At 49.0% G+C, this 16,865-nt stretch overlaps 2 protein-coding genes across 8 annotated transcripts in view; both read left to right on the top strand.

Annotated features, from left to right (window-relative positions):
* The first annotated feature begins 4,745 nt into the window (after positions 1–4,745).
* DDX52 (DExD-box helicase 52) lies at positions 4,746–10,762 on the top strand. 2 transcript variants are annotated; one of them, XM_010402292.3, is made up of 15 exons: positions 4,746–4,852; positions 5,000–5,228; positions 5,528–5,658; positions 5,859–6,044; positions 6,276–6,419; positions 7,142–7,253; positions 7,542–7,614; positions 7,706–7,909; positions 8,291–8,381; positions 8,562–8,684; positions 8,903–9,053; positions 9,310–9,385; positions 9,557–9,628; positions 9,746–9,838; positions 10,110–10,762. In XM_010402292.3, the coding sequence occupies exons 1-15, from the start codon at positions 4,766–4,768 to the stop codon at positions 10,195–10,197; spliced, it is 1,860 nt and encodes a 619-aa protein (XP_010400594.2). In that variant the 5' UTR covers positions 4,746–4,765; the 3' UTR covers positions 10,198–10,762. The 2 variants fall into 2 exon arrangements, with proteins under 2 accessions (XP_010400594.2, XP_010400595.1); XM_010402293.3 differs by having other exon boundaries at positions 9,746–9,842; positions 10,110–10,139.
* Positions 10,763–11,546: 784 nt separating this feature from the next.
* The window catches only part of SYNRG (synergin gamma), a 37,295-nt gene continuing 31,976 nt past the window's right edge, over positions 11,547–16,865 (top strand). For all 6 annotated transcript variants that reach the window (XM_039563153.1, XM_039563152.1, XM_039563150.1 and 3 more), the window contains exons 1-3: positions 11,547–11,625; positions 15,119–15,159; positions 16,482–16,600. In XM_039563153.1, the coding sequence (XP_039419087.1) occupies positions 11,555–11,625; positions 15,119–15,159; positions 16,482–16,600 (231 nt within the window). In that variant the 5' untranslated portion in view covers positions 11,547–11,554. The remainder of the gene's footprint in view (positions 11,626–15,118; positions 15,160–16,481; positions 16,601–16,865) is intronic.

Genomic DNA, 16,865 nt, shown 5'->3' with positions numbered 1-16,865 from the left:
GTCAGAGGGTGACAGCTGTGGTCAGGGCTGCTGAGGGTCTGTGTGACACAAGGACCTGCTCCATCCATGGAGGTATCACACAAAGCTCTCTGTTTTCATGCTCCTTCCCCAGTCCATGGGCCGAGGAGCAAGGGAAGAGCACAGGGAAGCCTGAGATGTGTAGAGGTGGGATGTGAAGGGCTGGGCAGGAGCATGACCTCTCCCTCACCTCCGAAGAGAGCACAGCTGTGACAGCTGCCCCGATGGGTAAATCCCATGCCCCGACCGCCTCCTGTTTGTGCTGCAGCACCGTCAGTGCTGCCAGCAAAGTCACTGGGTCACAACCAGGTGAGCCACCCTCGCTGCCTGCCCCAGAGTCACGACAGGGCTTATCAAACCCTGAGCACGAGCCCTCAGCATGGGGCTCTGGCCGTCCCTCGGAGCAGGGCTCCTTGGGCTTATCACCTCCGTCACTGTGGGAGGAACGGAGCCAGGGAAACCCTGTCCAGGGCCCAACGCTGCATGCTGGCTGAGGTCTGGGGGCCTGGTGCCCGGGTCCCTGTGCCCAGGTGTGTGACAGCAGCCCGGTGCTGGTGCCCACCTTGCTGCCAGGGCAGTGCTGGGGCTGCCCAGGCCTCTGGTGCTGGCTGGGCTGCAGCCAGTCTGGCTCACACAGCCCAGCAGCAAACAGCTGGATCGCTCAGGAAGTCCCTGTGAAGGAGCTGATGTTCTGCTGGCCGTGAAGGCATCAGATGGGCCTCTTCGGGGACACCAACATGCAGCCGGGCGATTTCAGTGACTATAAATCGTCTCTCAGAGCGTGTGCACACGTAAGGACGGCGCAGTTGCACAACAGCGCAGCTCACACACGCGGGCTTTCCAAACCCGTTCTGCCAGTCCAGCCAGATGGCCGGATCTGCCGGGAATGTCAGCAGGAAAGCCAGCAGCGGCAGCGTGGGGCTGTGCCGAGGCTGGGGCTGTGCTCGCCACGGCAGCAGCCCGCACACGGCTGCCCGGAGGTCCCGGCGCTGCCGGCACAGGTCACAGGGGAAAGCGCTGTCACTCCCTGCGCGCTGCAGACAGGCTCAGCCTTTGAAGCCTTTGAGCGGGCTGGTGGCAGAGTTTGAGGAGTACACAGAGAGGAATGCAGAGAGTGCTGGCCTCGGGAGGCCGGGCTGTTTGCGGGCGGTGCCAGCTCCCGCTGCGGTCTGGCCACGGGGCAGGGAGCGGAGCCCGAGGAGTCCCTGTGCCAGGCGCTGTGCGCTGATCCCACCTCCCGCTGACGTGGGGTGTCCGTGATGTGCTCGCAGAAGATCCTCGCCAGTCCGTGAAAAGGTTTGATGGGGGCAGAGATGTGAGTCAGGAAGACCAGCAGAACAGCTCTGGAACAGTTTGCTGTGCTGAACCAAGGCACTGCACACAAACACTTCAAAACGCACTCAAGCATCCAGAGAAAACCTCTCTGCCTGCTCCAGTGCATCTCCGATTGTTCCTGCAGCTCCGGGGACTGCCCCGCCATGCCTGGGCTCCCCGCAGCAGCCAAGGGACCATTTAATCCTGGAGGATCCTTTTCCCCCCGCTGCGGGTGGTGGGAGACCCATGGGTCCCGCTGCAGCCCCCAGGCAAAGGAGCGGCGTGTGCGGCACAATGGGAGCAGCCCAGGCAGAACGGGAATGCGGTGCGAGCCACCAGCACTGGCAGGGAGAGGTCTCTGAGGCCCTGGACTTTATTTCTCTGACCCAGGGAGAAAAAAAGTCAAAAAACTCAAGTGTGCCCTAGAGTTGTCCTGTCCCGGTGTAGGCGTAATGCACAGCCATGGAAAACCCAAGCCTCAGGCATTTTATGCTGTCTTCTAATTCAAGGAACTTTGATTTTACTTTCCTACTCAGCGAAATTAATTCTCCTCTCTGTAATTAATATGCTGCTCAAATGGATTCTTAATTACAGATAAATCACAAATCTACACACTCAACTGTTATGCTTTTCAAGTAATAAAACAGATCGTTTGTCTTCCTCAGATGAACAGAGCCCAACCAGCACACCATTTCCCCCTTTATGAAGAATTCATTTGCCTTAGAAAGAAAGTCTTTAAAAAAACATTGCAAGGATTTCTTGAATAGGGGATCAAAGCTCCCACACTGCTGGAAACCATTTTTTGCTAAATAAGATGTGAGTAAAGGGGAAAAAAGTAAAAGTTTTTTGGTAGTGGTTGGGATTACAACACCCTTGGGAGGGACAAGGACGTGGGGTCAAGAAGTGGTGACCAGGTTAGCAACACAGGGAACAGAAGGGGAGGACAAAGGAACAGAAAGTGGAAATGGACAGCTGAATGAGGACGCATGTTTCTTTGCTGCAAGAGAATGGATGCTACATCAATTCATACTGAGAGCTAAGGGCTGAGGGCCTGTTAATGGATCGGGGGACACAGCAGGGATCAGAGGTCATGAGTGCGCTCGGCCGGGCTAATTGACTGTTATGTGCATATTAGTGATGATGATGTAGCAGGAGGGCAGGGCGTGGGGGGCACATGTGCAGAAGTCCCACTGTCCTGTAATTCCTGCCTTACCCTTGTGGAACAGATGGACACACACACACAGAAGATGCTGTTTTAGCTGGACTTCTCCAGGAGCCCACGGCTACAGGTAAGGAACTCAGACCTGGGTGTGCACATGATGGAATAAACGCACTCACCAGATTTGCTTTGCCATCTTACGGGGTTTTATTTCAGCTCCACGCCTCGGGCACAGCCCAATGACCTGCCCAGGGACACATCCCAGCTGAGCTGCTCTGCACCATCCCAGAGATCCCCGAGCCCTGCAGGCATGGGGCTGTGTCAGGGTCGGGAGAGTGCCCAGCTGTTCCCCACCCACTTGTACCTGCTGCGGTCCCAGGGACTCCTGCCAGGATAACAAATGGAACCAGGAGCCTGGGCTCTCCCACACATCCCAGTCCAGGCCGTGGGCATCCTGCCAGTCACTCCAGGCAGAATGGGCAGCCCTTCCCTCCTCTGCTGTGGCTGTATCCAGCCCCGGCGTGCTGGAAGCGCCGTGTTCCTCGGCACGTACAGCCAGGGCAGGGGGTTCAGGGAAAGGCACGAGCTGCTGCAGTAAGTGCTGTTGCCCCCTCAAGGTGGCTGTGGCTGGGAGGTTGATACCCCCTTAGCCTGGCACGGGCAGATGTTTCCTGTTTGCTGTGGTGCAGCTGGAGTGGGAACTCCCCGTGAGGAGGCTCCGAGGAGGTTTGGATCAATGACAGGGAACATCGAGGCATCCTTTGCCTTGTGGGGTTTCTGCAGATGGCACCTGAGAGCGGCCCTTCTCTGCGAGGCTTTAGGTCACCTTGCTCAGAGCAGGAGCAGCAGAGTGACAAGAACCCCAGTAGCTCCAGAGGGTGGTCACAGGCTCCCCAAGGAATGGTCACAGCCCCAAGGTTGCCAGAGCTCCAGGAGCATTTGGACAATGCTCTCAGGCACAGGATGGGATTGTTGGGGTGTCCGTGCAGGGCCAGGGGTTGGACTGGATGATCCCTTCCAGCTCAGGATATTCCATGGTCCTTCACTCCCGGCACAGGGCTTTCTGCCCTGGGAAGCAGAGCTCCTCACTCCTGACACAAAAGGATTTCCCAGCTGACCAATGAAGAGAATATTCCCTGTTTCCTCACTCTTGAATCTGCCAACAGCATCCCTTGGTGAGTGATGGATATTGGAGATGATTTATAGTTCTTTGTTACGCAAATGCCTCCACATTCTTCCCCATCCTCTCGCAGCAACCATTAGTCACTGCTCCCCGCAGAAAAGCAGGAGCCTCAGCCTGGGAACTGCACGAAGGATGTGGAGTTGAGTCTTTATTCACTGTAAATACACCACTGGGGACATAAGAAAGGGAATTGTCACCGTTGTGATGCTCTGCACCCAGGTCCCTGGGTCTGCTTCCACCCATTTGCTGGGAAGTTAAAAGTTTGGCAAAGAAAAAGCACTATGTATCAGGGAGAGAATGGCAGAGGGGAGGATCAGGTTTACCCAATTTTTCATCTCCAAGTTTGTTATTAAAGCAGTGAATGTTACAGGAGGAACAGCCATGATCTATATGTCTTAGAGCTCTTGGATTTCAGCAATGTATATCTCTAGCCTTTGAGACTTTTATTACATCAGTTTTTGTTGCTGCTAATTAGATTTCTGTTTGTTTTCCTTCAAGAACAACCAGGAAAAATCTGTATTGTTTTATCTGATAGAGAGTACTAGATTTACCTGCGCTATTGGATCTCACGTTTATCATAATGAATAAATACATCAATTAAATAAATTCTGATCTTAATCTGGGCAAACTTTCTTGAATGCCCTGAGGAGCTCAGCCAGTTGCTGGGTTGCTCCTGCCATGGCGTTAAGCATTTGTTTCTTCAGGCACACTTGTGAGGCTGGACTGTATTAGTACAAATCAAGGATTAAGCAAAGTGGTTGTGCACAGGGCAGCAACAACATCCTCCTGTCCGCTTCCTTCCAGACTGCAGGACTGCAGCAGAGCTGAAAGGGACCACATGGAGGCATCCACAGCCCCGCAGGGGAAAGGAATTCTCCCTCGTGCTGTCGCGACAGCCGTTCCCCTCCCTCTGCGGCATCTCCCGTGGCCTCGGGCCCGCTGCGGCCTAGGGAAGCCTGACCGCGCCGTTGCCATGGTAACGAGCGGCCATGACGCCCTCGCGGGGCGGTTGCCATGGTACCCGGCCGCTCCGCGCCGGAAGTGATCCCCGTTTCCGGCGGCGGCGCGGGGGATGCTGGGAGCGCGGCAGCATGGAGACCCATGAGCTGTTCCGGCGCTTGGGTGCCGGGGCTCGCTTCGATGTGCGGCGGTTCGGGAGCGACGCGCGGCGATTCGGGGTGCGGGGACACCGAGGGGAGGCTGGGGAGGGCTCGGGGACCGGCCCCTGCACGGTTCAGGCTCCGGAGCCCCGTCCCACCCGCCCGCGGCGCTGAGGAGCGGGGGCCTGGCGAAGGTGTCTCACCCTTTTCCCTGTTGTCCCGCAGGTGGTTAAAGGGAACCGCGGCAGCGGCTCGCTGGAGAGCCTCGACTTCTTCGGGAACAAGGAGGGAGCCCCTCAGGGGTCTGCCGAGGAGGGCTGCGGGCTCGCAGGGGCTGAGGAGGAGGTGAAGCAGCAGAAGGATGGAGCAGGGAAGAACGACGGAGAGGTGGCAGGAAAGAGGAAAAGAACGGCAGAAAGCAGTGAAGGGAAAAGAAAAAAGAAAAAGACACGAGGTATTTGTACACACATGTGTATCCCTGGCAGGATCATCAGAGAATCCCAGAGTGGTTTAGGTTGGAAGGGACCTTAAAGCTCATCCAGTTTTGGGTTCCTTGGCTGGTCTGGCTCAGAGCTGATCTAATAACTGGGCCAAGATTCAGTGTTGAGACCTGGGCATGTGGTTGCCATCCTTCTGGAGTCTTCATTCGTTTTATTGAGAATGAGAGAAAAAAGGTTCTGAGATTTTTTTGTCTCCAAATAATGCCTGTCTGTATTTTACTAAAGGACATTTCAATTTGTTTGTGGCTTCCAGGAGCAGTATCAATGCCAGAGCTGTCAGAAAACAATGGAATAAAGTGGACGTCCTCTCTAGAAGCAAAATTTGAAGATGCCAAAGACAAAAAACCTACTGCAGAGAAGCTTGAACGCTTGAGGAGAGAAAAGGTGGGACCAGGGAATTCTGATGCAGCAACGAGTTCCTGGTGTTCTGTGGGTGTTTGATTTGAAAATTGAGGGTTTTTTGTGGTGATTCTTCTTGGAAGGAGGGTGACTGAGTGTGGGGGAAAGAATCAGGAGGTGAATCCATACGTGGTGAGTTTTATGGTGTTAAGTTAATAAGAAGGAGTGTGTCTTTTGCCTTGTAGATAAATCGCTTCAGGAACCAGCACAGGATCAACATTCAGGGAACAGATCTCCCTGACCCCATTGCCACCTTTGATCAGCTTCAGAAGGAGTACAAAGTCCACCCTAAAATCATGGAGAATGTCCAGGCTGCAGGCTTCCATGTCCCAACGCCCATCCAGATGCAGGCAATTCCCGTCATGCTGCATGTAAGTTCTCTGGGATTTCAGGGCTTCTGCCAAAATCTGGGGCCATGGCTGCGTTTGTGGCAGTTTTAAAGCTGAATCAACTGCATCAGAGTTGAAAGCTTGGCCATTACAATTTTCCTCATCCTCAGGTATTTTGGGTCAGTTTGCAGCATTGATATTGATGGGAATGTGATTTTTACTCCTTATTTTTTTTTTTCTACTGGAATGTAACCCCTTTGTATTTTCTTACAGGGTCGGGAGCTTCTGGCTTCAGCTCCTACTGGGTCTGGAAAAACACTGGCATTTTGTATCCCTCTCTTAACACATCTGAAACAACCCAGGAACAAAGGATTCAGGGCTCTGATCATATCACCCACCCGAGAACTTGCCAGCCAGGTGTGTGTTGAGGGAATCTCGCACTGATGTACTTCAGTATTTTCACTCTGCATCAGCAAAATAGCAGCTCAGTAAATATTTTTTTCCTTTATTGCCCTCACATAGCAGAAAAAGCTAATTTAAATGTGTCTTTCAAGTCTTTTGACTTCTGTGAAGTAGGTGCATATCTATTATCTGGGTCTAATCTAAATGATTAGATTAGAGGCTCGAGGTTCTTTGATCATATTTTAAACTGCCCAATGCTCAGGTGCTCTTAAAACCTCCTTTCCTACTTGAGATTGCTACGAGAGGTTTATCTGTTTGTCCCAAACTCAGAATTTCAAGGAGTAACTTTATAACAAAGCTGTGTTATTAAAATGGAATAAAAATGGCACCTTTGGGCAGTTTTTATTCATGCGAGAGAGGGAGCCACATATGGTAGTGAAGTGAGTAATGCCTGTTAGAGAGCTGCATTTTATTATGCTAAGGAAACCAGAGAGCTTTCTCTTAACACTGAAATCAGGGTGGTGGTTGAAGCTCTGTCTTCAGGATTAGGTTGCCCGGAGAAGTTGTGGCTGCCCCATCCCTGGAAGGTGTCCCTGCCCATGGCAAGGGTGGAATGAGATTAGCCTTAAGGACCCTTCCAACCCAAACCATTCCACGATTCCATGATTGTCAGCAGTGTTTTGGTTAGAAAAGCTCATCAGCTCAGTTTGAAAATCCAATCTCTGCTGTCTTTTCAGACCCACCGGGAGCTGGTGAAGCTGGCAGAGGGCACAGGCTTCAGAATCCACATGATCCACAAGGCAGCGGAGGCAGCCAAGAAGTTTGGGCCCAAGTCTTCCAAGAAATTTGGTAACTGTTTTAAGGACTGAAGTGTTTCTAAAAATTTAAAAAATGTCACTGACCTTTCTCTCTGGGCTGTGTGGTTTTAAAGAGATGGTTAATGCCACTCAGGGTGTGCAGTCTGTTGTGCAACACTCAAAGAGTGGCAGGGAAGAAATGGGAAGTGAGCCTGACATGGACTCTGCTAAACTGTATCTCTGGCAGATTGGATTGGAACTGGTGTTTCTCAGGGCTCTGTTTGTTGGGTTTATTTTGTATCTTTTTTGACATTTTGCTTCTTTCCTTTTCTTTTACTAGACATACTGGTTACTACTCCCAACAGACTCATTTATTTGCTGAAAGAAGATCCTCCAGCAATAGACTTGAGCAGGTATGAGAGTCTGTTTCAAATGTGCTTTGCCACTCAAAAGTGACACTTCTCCCCCAGTGGCTCTCCTGAAAAGCAAACCTCCTGTTCCTAGCGTGGAGTGGCTGGTGGTGGACGAGTCGGACAAGCTGTTTGAGGATGGGAAGTCGGGGTTCCGGGACCAGCTGGCCTCCATCTTCCTGGCATGTACCTCGCACCTGGTCAGGAGGGCCCTGTTCAGCGCTACCTTCGCCCACGACGTGGAGGAGTGGTGTAAGCTCAACCTGGACAGCGTTGTCTTGGTTTCTGTTGGAGCAAGGCAGGTGTTTTCTGCTTTTTTATTTTTCTATTTCCTGCGAAATTGTTTTCTTTGCATCATCAGCCTGCTTGGTTTTGTGGCTGTTGTTAGTCAGCAGTGCAGGTTGGTTGTCTCCAGAAAAAAATTGTGTAGGCACGTAGATCTTTCTCGTGTGTTGAATAAAGTGTTCTTTTGCTTTGCCAATTACTTTATCATCAAATAAACATCAAGCTTAGGAACATGCACTGGTGAAATAGGTTTTGTTGTGAAGTATTTCTCATTCACCAGGTAATATTTTTATGGGGGTTATATATATTACATATATTTATTAATATATAGGATACTTATTTGTTAATGTATATAAAAACCATGGAAGTCTGTCTGTTGGATTTTTGGTTTCAGAAACTCTGCAGCAGAGACAGTAGAACAAGAGCTGCTGTTTGTTGGATCTGAGACAGGAAAACTAACAGCAATGAGAGAGCTTGTTAAAAAGGTATTTTGGAGAGACTGAGCATGTTCTTCCTGCTGAACTGAGCTGTGTTCTGTCAGGGACTCCCAATTTCCCAGGTCAAACACTTCTCTGTGACACACAAACCATTGCCCAAGTCTGCTGTGTCTCAGATTCTGCACAGAAAAGGACTTTGGAACCTGAGATAAATTTACTCTTTTGCAGGGTTTCGCTCCTCCAGTCCTTGTTTTTGTACAGTCTATTGAGAGGGCTAAAGAGCTTTTCCATGAGCTTATTTATGAAGGCATCAATGTGGATGTCATCCACGCAGACAAGACTCAGCAGCAGGTAGGAGGATTTTATTTCTGTTCAAGAAATGCTTTAGAAAGAAAGGTAAAAGCAAGAGTGTAACTCCAGGTAACCCTGGCAGCAAATTCCTGTGGGTTTTTGTTCAGAGGTTTAGTTTTATTCCTTAACATCACGACAACTTTAACGAAACAAGTTCACCTCCTTTCTCAAATTGTTTTTTGGGCTGTTTCCAAATATCTTTTCTGTTCTTTTCCTAGAGAGACAAAGTAGTGCAGAGTTTCAGAGCTGGGAAGATCTGGGTGCTCATCTGCTCGGCATTACTGGCTCGAGGGATTGACTTCAAAGGTGTGAATATGGTCATCAATTACGATTTGCCAACGAGTGCAGTGGAATACATCCACAGGATAGGTGAGGGATGGCTCACAAATCACCTCCTTTTTCCCATTTCTGAGGTCTTTATTGTAGATGCTCCTGTTTTTGTCAGTAATCTGTGAACCTTATGTAGGTGTTTCAGACATAGCTGTGCTTTCATTCACTAGGAGCACGGTTTGGGGATTGGCTGCTTGGTGTATGCTTAGTATATGAACATGCATCAGGAGGCTGGGGCTGTGAGGAGGAATAAAGGGAGATGTTTAAAGTAAAATCTCTTTGCAAAATTTGACAGGTCGTACTGGAAGAGCAGGACACAGAGGAAAGGCAGTCACTTTCTTTACAGAAGATGATAAACCTTTATTACGGAGGTAATGTGTCTTTTATTAATAGTGTCTTTATTTCTTGCTTTAAAAAAAATCACCACAAGACAAAAGACCAACAACAAACCAGCCAGTTTGTTTGGTTTGCTGTTTTCCACAAAAAATATTTATCACTTGTCCGTGCACTGGAGTTGATCTCTTCCCTTCTCTCCTTTCCAGTATTGCCAACGTTATCCAGCGTGCTGGCTGTCCTGTGCCAGAATACATAAAACATTTGCCCAAACTGCAGAGGTACGTTCATTTGAGCAGTTTACCAGTTTTTAATTAGTGCTTTTTAATAGCTTTTAGTAGTTTCTAGAACTAGAATCTCTAGTAATTTAATCTTTCTTCACTAAATGTTGTTCTCAGCAAACAAAAGAAGAAATTAATTAAGAAGCCTTTGACAAGAGAATCCATTTGTACCACCCCAAAGTCCTTCTTGAAAAAAGGCAGAAGAAAAATGTAAGTAAGTTTTTCTGAAGAGGAGGTAAGCAATGCTGTTTATCCAGAAACAGCCCAGAAAGTTTAACCAAAGTAACACATAAGTTGTTTGGATGAACCACCCAGTCATAATGATACTAGTGATGAAGTTTTAGTGACAGTATCTGTCTACTGGAGATTGGATTAATGACAGCATTTTGCCTTGTGTGGTGCCATGTGTCAGGTGACAGCAAGCTGAGTTTAAGCCACTGGTTATGCTCAGGTGTCTTGATCTCCAATGTGTTTCTTGTAGGAAAACTACAAAGGAAAATATTAAGGAAAAGAAGAAAGGTAAAGAAGACAAAAAGGGCAGTAAATTACAGACTGTTTCAGAAAGCTGAATTCAGACTGGTGAGCTGGGGCTGACACCTCTGTCTGTGCTGGAACAGAAGAATGAAGATGGCAGCGATGGTGAAGGGAGAAAAACATTTCTTATATTCCCTTCGGGGTGAGGGTGAAGGTTTACATGATAGAAGGTCTCTACTGAAATGCCAGGAGAGAATTCCTGGATGCTTCTTACAGAAGCTGGAGCATGTGCTTGTGCAATGAATGCCGTGTATTTCTGAGAATAAGATTGTGTTACTTTCACACAGTTTTGTACTGCTGCTTGAAAATATTGTCTGTGTTCAGACCGCCCCAATACATTTGTCAGACACTTTCAGGAGATTCAGAGACAAAAAACATACAATGTTTACTCTCAGGTTTGATAAATGCAGCTGTCAGAGACTTCCCTGGACACTTCAAAAAAGCCACTTGTATGTGAAAGTAAAGCCTTCCTCTTCCTACTGTTTTTCTTCTATAAAACTATTTTGAAATAACTGATACTTTACATGTCCAGTAATTTTGTACTGTTTTGTAATTGAGCCTGAAACCAGAATAAACAAGGTCATAAGATGCTAATTCAGAGACCTGCCTGACTGTGCAGCCTCGATGGAACAAGTCTGCAGGCAAAAGAGGCCCAGCTCTGTGTGCTTTCTCTCTCTTCATCTGCCCAGCGTGTTCTCAGCCCACCCGGCTTGTGTCAGAAATCCAGTCAGGCAGGAATGGCTTCTTTGCAACTACAATCCTTTAAGGGAGATTTCCTGAACAGGATTGTCTTGGTTTGATCTAGTTTGGATGGGGCAGCCACAGCTTCTCCGGGCAACCTTTGCCAGGGCCTCACCAGCCTCACAGGGAGGAATTTCTTCCCAGTATCCCACTTACCCCTCCCTCTGTCAGTGTGAATCCATTCCCCCTTGTCCTGTCACTCCGGGCTCTTGTAACACGTCCCCAGGTCACCCCTGGGGGAGGTCGGGCGGAAGGGCGGCACTTTCTTTTCCTTTTTACGGAAAAGCGCTGCTTTGGGTGCAGGGAACCGGCGTTCCTGAGGGGAAGCCGGAGCCCCTCATCCCCTCCCAAGCCGCTCCCGGGGCACCGCGGGGCTGCGGAGCCGAGGAACCCAGCGGCTGTGTGGGTGTGGAGCCGGGGCGTTGTAGGGCCGTGACACGGAGGCGCTTCGGCGCTGCGGCTCAGCGGGGTTGTGGAACGGAGGAATCGAGTCGGGCTGCTGCTCTGTGGGACTGCATCGGCGGGGCAGCGGAACGGAGGAACCGAGGCGCTGTAGAAGCGGGCAGCGGCGGGGCCGGGGGCGGTGCTTGCCCGGGCCGGCCCCGGAAGCCGCCGCCGCTCCGCTGACAGACGGCGGGGCCGAGCGCGAAGATGGCGCTGCGGCCCGGGCCCGGCGCGGGGGGCGCCGGCGGGGCGGGCGGCGGAGCGGCCGGGGCAGCCAGGTCGGTGGCGACGGAGGGGGAGCGGGCGAGGAGCTGTGGAGAGGGAGGGGACAGATGGGGCGGAGGGCGATGATGGGGAATTGAGGGGAGGCGGGGAGGGGCAGAGATGGCGGGAGATGGAGGGCGGTGAGAGGGCTGGGGTGGGGGCTCGGGGTGCAGGTGGGATGTGAGGGCACAGGGGTCGGGGCCCAGGTGGGGCGTGCGGGGTTTCTGACAGGGGTGTGGGGGTCCCGGGTTGAGTACGTAGGGTCTCAGGTGTGGTACATGGGGTCCTGGCCGGGATGTGTGGGTCGCAGGTGTGGTACATGGAGTCTCAGGTGAGGTACGTGGGATCTTGGATGGGAGTCCCAGATGGGGTTCATGGGTTGTCAAGTGAGCTTTGTGGGGTCTTGGGTAGGGTGTGTGGGTCGCAGATGTAGTACCTGTGGTCCTGATGAAGCACCGAGGTCCCTGGCAGGATGTGGTGCGTGGGGTCCTGAGTGGGGTGGGGGTTCCCAGGTGTGTTGTGGGGGATGCAGCCACGGCAGCTCTGCGTTTCGCTGAGATTTATTCACGTTTTTGGGGGCCCAGCTGATCCCCCGGTGTGTCCAGGCTCGGGCAGTTGCACCCCACTTGTCGTCAGGCTCTGCAGCTGCAGTCTCAGATATTGGGGTGGGAAGGATTTGGGGGTGTCGGCAGCAGTAGATGTTCCTGTCACCGCCGGGCAGGTCTGTTTGTGGCCTCCCTGGGGACTTCCCTTTTCCCCTCCTTCTCACAAAGGGCACCTTGGCCAGAGGGAGGACTGAGGAATCGTGTCGGGAGAAAGAACCGGTGTCAAAAGAGATGTTGTTGTGTTTCTGGAAAGGTTGGAAAACTGGATTTCACCACCTTTGAAGACTCGAGTAATGTTTTTTCCATGTAGGCTCTTGTGTGCTGTTTATCTCTTGTCCTACTTCTAGGGAGACAGAGGAAATTTTGCATTTGACAATTAAGTTCTTTGAGTTGTCTCGGATATCCAGAGCCCACGGTTTTGTCAGGGTTATTGAGTATATAGGTTCTGAAAAATAAAAGGATTTACAAATCACCATTTCCTATTGATAGTATTTTGGTTTCTTTGAGGACAAAAGCTGGAGGTAGAGGAAAAGTTCTGTTCTGTGTCTGTGTGGGTTTTTTGCCTTATTTCACTTCAGTTTTTATGCATTTCTGTCATTCAAAAATACTCTGACAGTCTGTTGCATTGATAGAGTTGTACTGCTTGGGAATTCAGGGGTTTAAAAATCCACTTGTAGATGGGAAGATGGTCTGTGTGGTTTGGAGCTGTTGGAGTGAAGTTTCAATTTTGAAAAGGAGTTGCTTCTCCCCGTGCTCCTGCCTTTTGGCTGAAGCTGTTGCTTGGTTGGTTTGGGGCTTCTGGTGTTTTTTTTTAAGCTCCATAGTTTAAATACTCATTTAGTAGGAATTAATGGATTTATAGTACTGCTTTAAGAGGTCTGTTGTAGGGTGGTCACTTTGTTCCCTTCTCTTTATTGTATCTGTGCAGCGTATCCCAAGTCGGTCTCACACAGGACTGTCCCTTCTCTGGCTCCCTCAGCCATGAGAACCAGCTGCTTTCACTGATTGCATTTTTGCATCTCCAAAAAAGTAGTTCAGTGATAAATTCCCATTGCTGGAATGAAGCTGGAATGGTTTGTGGCCCTGCCAGTGTGGCTGGTGCTGGCAGTTGCACAGCTGAATCCTGGAATGAATCCGTGGTGGATCCGAGCGGCACGTACGGGGGCTGTGCTGCCGGAGCTCGCTTTGCTACTTTGGACTAGCTCGTCTTCCAGTGCCCTCTAATTAGCTGAGGGGTTTTTTGTTGACTATTTCTTTTTATTTTTTCAGCAGAGACTTATAAATAAACCAGGAGCTCTGTAGAAAAGGATAAATATTTAATAGTTTGGCCTTTACTTGCTTCCAACAAGCAGTGGTACCTCCCGATGCTCGTTCAGTTTACATTGCATTTGCTGGTTTGGAGAATTCTTGTTGGCCAGGTTCTCCAACAAGAAGGGAAACATGAGGCTTAGAACACTTCTACGTGCTTAGGAGATCTGTAGAAATTGCATTTAATATTTCACCATTCTGACTAAAGTAAGTCTGTTTGTTTTCACGTTGATACTGTATGCCAAGGACTGGATTAATATGACTGAACTGAGTTAAACAGACCTTGGCTGTGGTGAGAACCAAGCCCTGCACATATTTGGGGCTGGAGTGTGTGAGTCTGTACAGTGCTTGAAAGAGAGAACTCCAGATGGTGGGGATTGAGGATGGCAAGACTGGACTCACTGGAAAGCACAGGTGTGTGATAGTTGTGGAAGGAGAAATCAGCACGCAGTGGTCAGGGCTGAAGAAAGCTTCAGGATGATGAAGTGAAAAGCAAATGTGTTGTCTTGGTGACCGTGTGACCCGCTGCCTGTACAGTGGGGAGATGCAATTTGCTCCTGGATAAATGCATAATTTAAATTCCTTATTTTATCTTAGTGCTCATATTACACAGCTCTTTTATATTTATAAACCAGGTTGGCTTTCAGGACTTCCTGCAGCCATTTCTGATGGCATTTTCTCTTGTATTCTTAGGCAATTTCTTTTACATCCACCCTCGGAATTGAACATTGAATATCTATAAGTGTGTTTCTCTTCCACTGCACTTTGATGTAATAACTGCCTGGGACACTGAGTGAGGTTCTTGTTTGGGAAATTGCTGCTGACGTGGGTTTCTGCAAGTTGCTTGCAAATGAGAATATTAAACTAGGTCCTTTTTTGCTGTTTGGCAGCTGTTTGAGAGTGAGGGCTAGCAATTTCCATTAGGATTTTAGTTGAAATTTTAATGGTTCTTCCTCCAGGTGCACTTGACCTTTGATACATGAATGAATATTTTCTCCAAGGTGCTATTTTTGTTGTAATTAGATAACCGAGAAAATAGAAGCTCCATTATTTTGTGATGCGTGATGTTTCAAAGGGGACAAAAAGTGATGTGGTTTTTTTGGTAGTTTATTTTTCTTCAGAAAAGCTGTTCCTAAGCAGCAGAGAAGTGTTGTCTGGTGCAGTTAATGGTCCTGCTGAGTCAGATACTTCCAACAGGAGATGTTTATTCATTCTGTGCTTAGCCTACACAACAAACTGACCTGTTCCCAACCTGTGTGGGTGCCGAAACTCTCCTGTGGGTGATGTGGATGAGTCAAAGCCATCTCAGGGCTGCTGGGAGGATCAGATCTGTTCTTCCTGGCTCTGCAGCCTGTGACAACGCTGACAGTGCTGCTGGGGCTCTCCGGTGCCTTGGGGATCCCGCTGAGGGATAACGTTTTCCCCTGTGATGTGGTTGGGGTTCTGTGGGACCTGCAGGAGCAGATGCAAGTGCTGACCAGAATGTGGGAGGCTCCTGGGGATGGTGCTGACATGGAAGTCGAGGTAGATTTTCAATCACGGATATTTGCACTAAAATGACAAAATTTCACATAATCTTGTTCTCCTCCTGCAGCTTCATGTTTCCTGTCGCAGGTGGTTTAGGTCCCCCTCAAGGTATGTATCAACTTCACTTTTTGAGCACAAAGTACTTTGTTTAGATAAATTGGACCTAAACCAGGTCTGCAGTGATGTTCAGAGGTGTGGTTATTAATTGAACCCATAGCTGGTTTTTGCCCTTGAATTCAGCTCTGCTAAAATGACCCTCACCCCTCTGTTGGTAAAACCTCCTGTGTGTTGTTGAAGCAGTGTCACCAGAATCTAGATTAAAGATCCAGAAAACTACATCTCCCTTCTTAATCTGAATTTGCCTTTTAGATTCTGGTGTTATTTTGTGTGGTATTTCACCTCTCTCTGCTTCATCTCCCAGCTGTGTATACCCATATTGTGCGGGTCTTGCAAGACCTGGTAAATATTTACAAAGCACAGCAAGACCCTGGGACGAGAGTCACAACCTGTGTGGAAAGTATTAATACAATAGGAGAAGCCTCAACCTTAAATTGCCTTTGTTCTCATTCCTGATGCAGTGCTATTTGTTTAATTAGGGGAAAATATGCAGAGAACTTACGGGGAAAATGGAGAGGTTTTTTTATTAAAATCTCAGGTACTGATTAATGGACTATTCCTGCCTGTGTCATGCCCTCCTGGAGTGATTTTGCATAATTACCTCATGGTGTGCTGGTAACGAGTGTGTGTTAGTGTTTGTCTCCCAAGACAGCAAAATGTGAGCTAGGAAGATACTGAAACATAACCCACTTGCTTTATGCAGTGAATTAACACATTCCAGCTTGATTCGTCCAGTTTTGTTCAAGTTTAGCTTTTACTGGCAAATACTGTTACCATTCTAACACTTGTAGTGGGCTAATTAACCTAAGGTGTGCTAATTGACCTACAGACAAGTTATCCAGCCAGGTCAGAGCGTGAAGTTGCTTTGTGAAAGGTTGACTTTATTTCCCAAGATTTATTTTCAGAAGCTGCTGGTTTCTAGAGAAATGGGAATTACCAGCACCAGTCACCCTGGTTAATTAAATCTTTTTAATTGGAAATGACCCTTCCAAAAATCATACGGGAAGAAGCCCACAGAGAATCTTTAGGATGGTGGGAGAATTCATCAGCTTAGTTATTGAAAAGCCTTATTGCATTTTTCCCTATAGACTGACCAGTGTTTAAACTAAGGAAATTCTGTGGCTGCCTGCAGTGTAGCAAATTTAATTATTTTTATTTTTGAACAGCCCAGCACAGCTCAGAGTTTTTTACTTTCCTTTGCTGGTATAGTGAACAAAAAAGAATAATTAAATGGGGGAGGCAGGGTTAGGGAAGGGGGGAAAAAAAGCTTTAACATTAACTGGGCACTTAGCTTGTTTGATGTTTCATTGCAGGGATGATTCCTATGCAACAGCAAGGATTCCCAATGGTTCCTGTCATGCAGACCAATATGCCAGGGATGATGGGAATGAATTATGGCTCTCAGATGCCTCCTGGACCCATGACCATGCAGGTGTGTGGCCATGAAATGTGGGCTGAAACTGCAGAACCCCAGACTGGTTTGAGTTGCAAGGGACATTAAAACTCATCCAATTGCACCCCCTGCCATGGGCAGGGACACCTGCCACCATCCCAGGTTGCTCCAAGCCTCATCCAACCTGCCCTTGAGCACTTCCAGGGATGGGCAGTCCACCTCTCTGGGCACCCTGTGCCAGGGCCTCCCCACCCTCACAGGGAAGAATTTCTCCCTAATATCCCATCTAACCCTGCCCTCCTTC

Source organism: Corvus cornix, chromosome 19 (genome assembly GCF_000738735.6).
Source record: "Corvus cornix cornix isolate S_Up_H32 chromosome 19, ASM73873v5, whole genome shotgun sequence".
In the NCBI taxonomy this organism is placed as follows: domain Eukaryota; kingdom Metazoa; phylum Chordata; class Aves; order Passeriformes; family Corvidae; genus Corvus; species Corvus cornix.
This window is presented reverse-complemented; position numbering and strand designations above follow the sequence as displayed.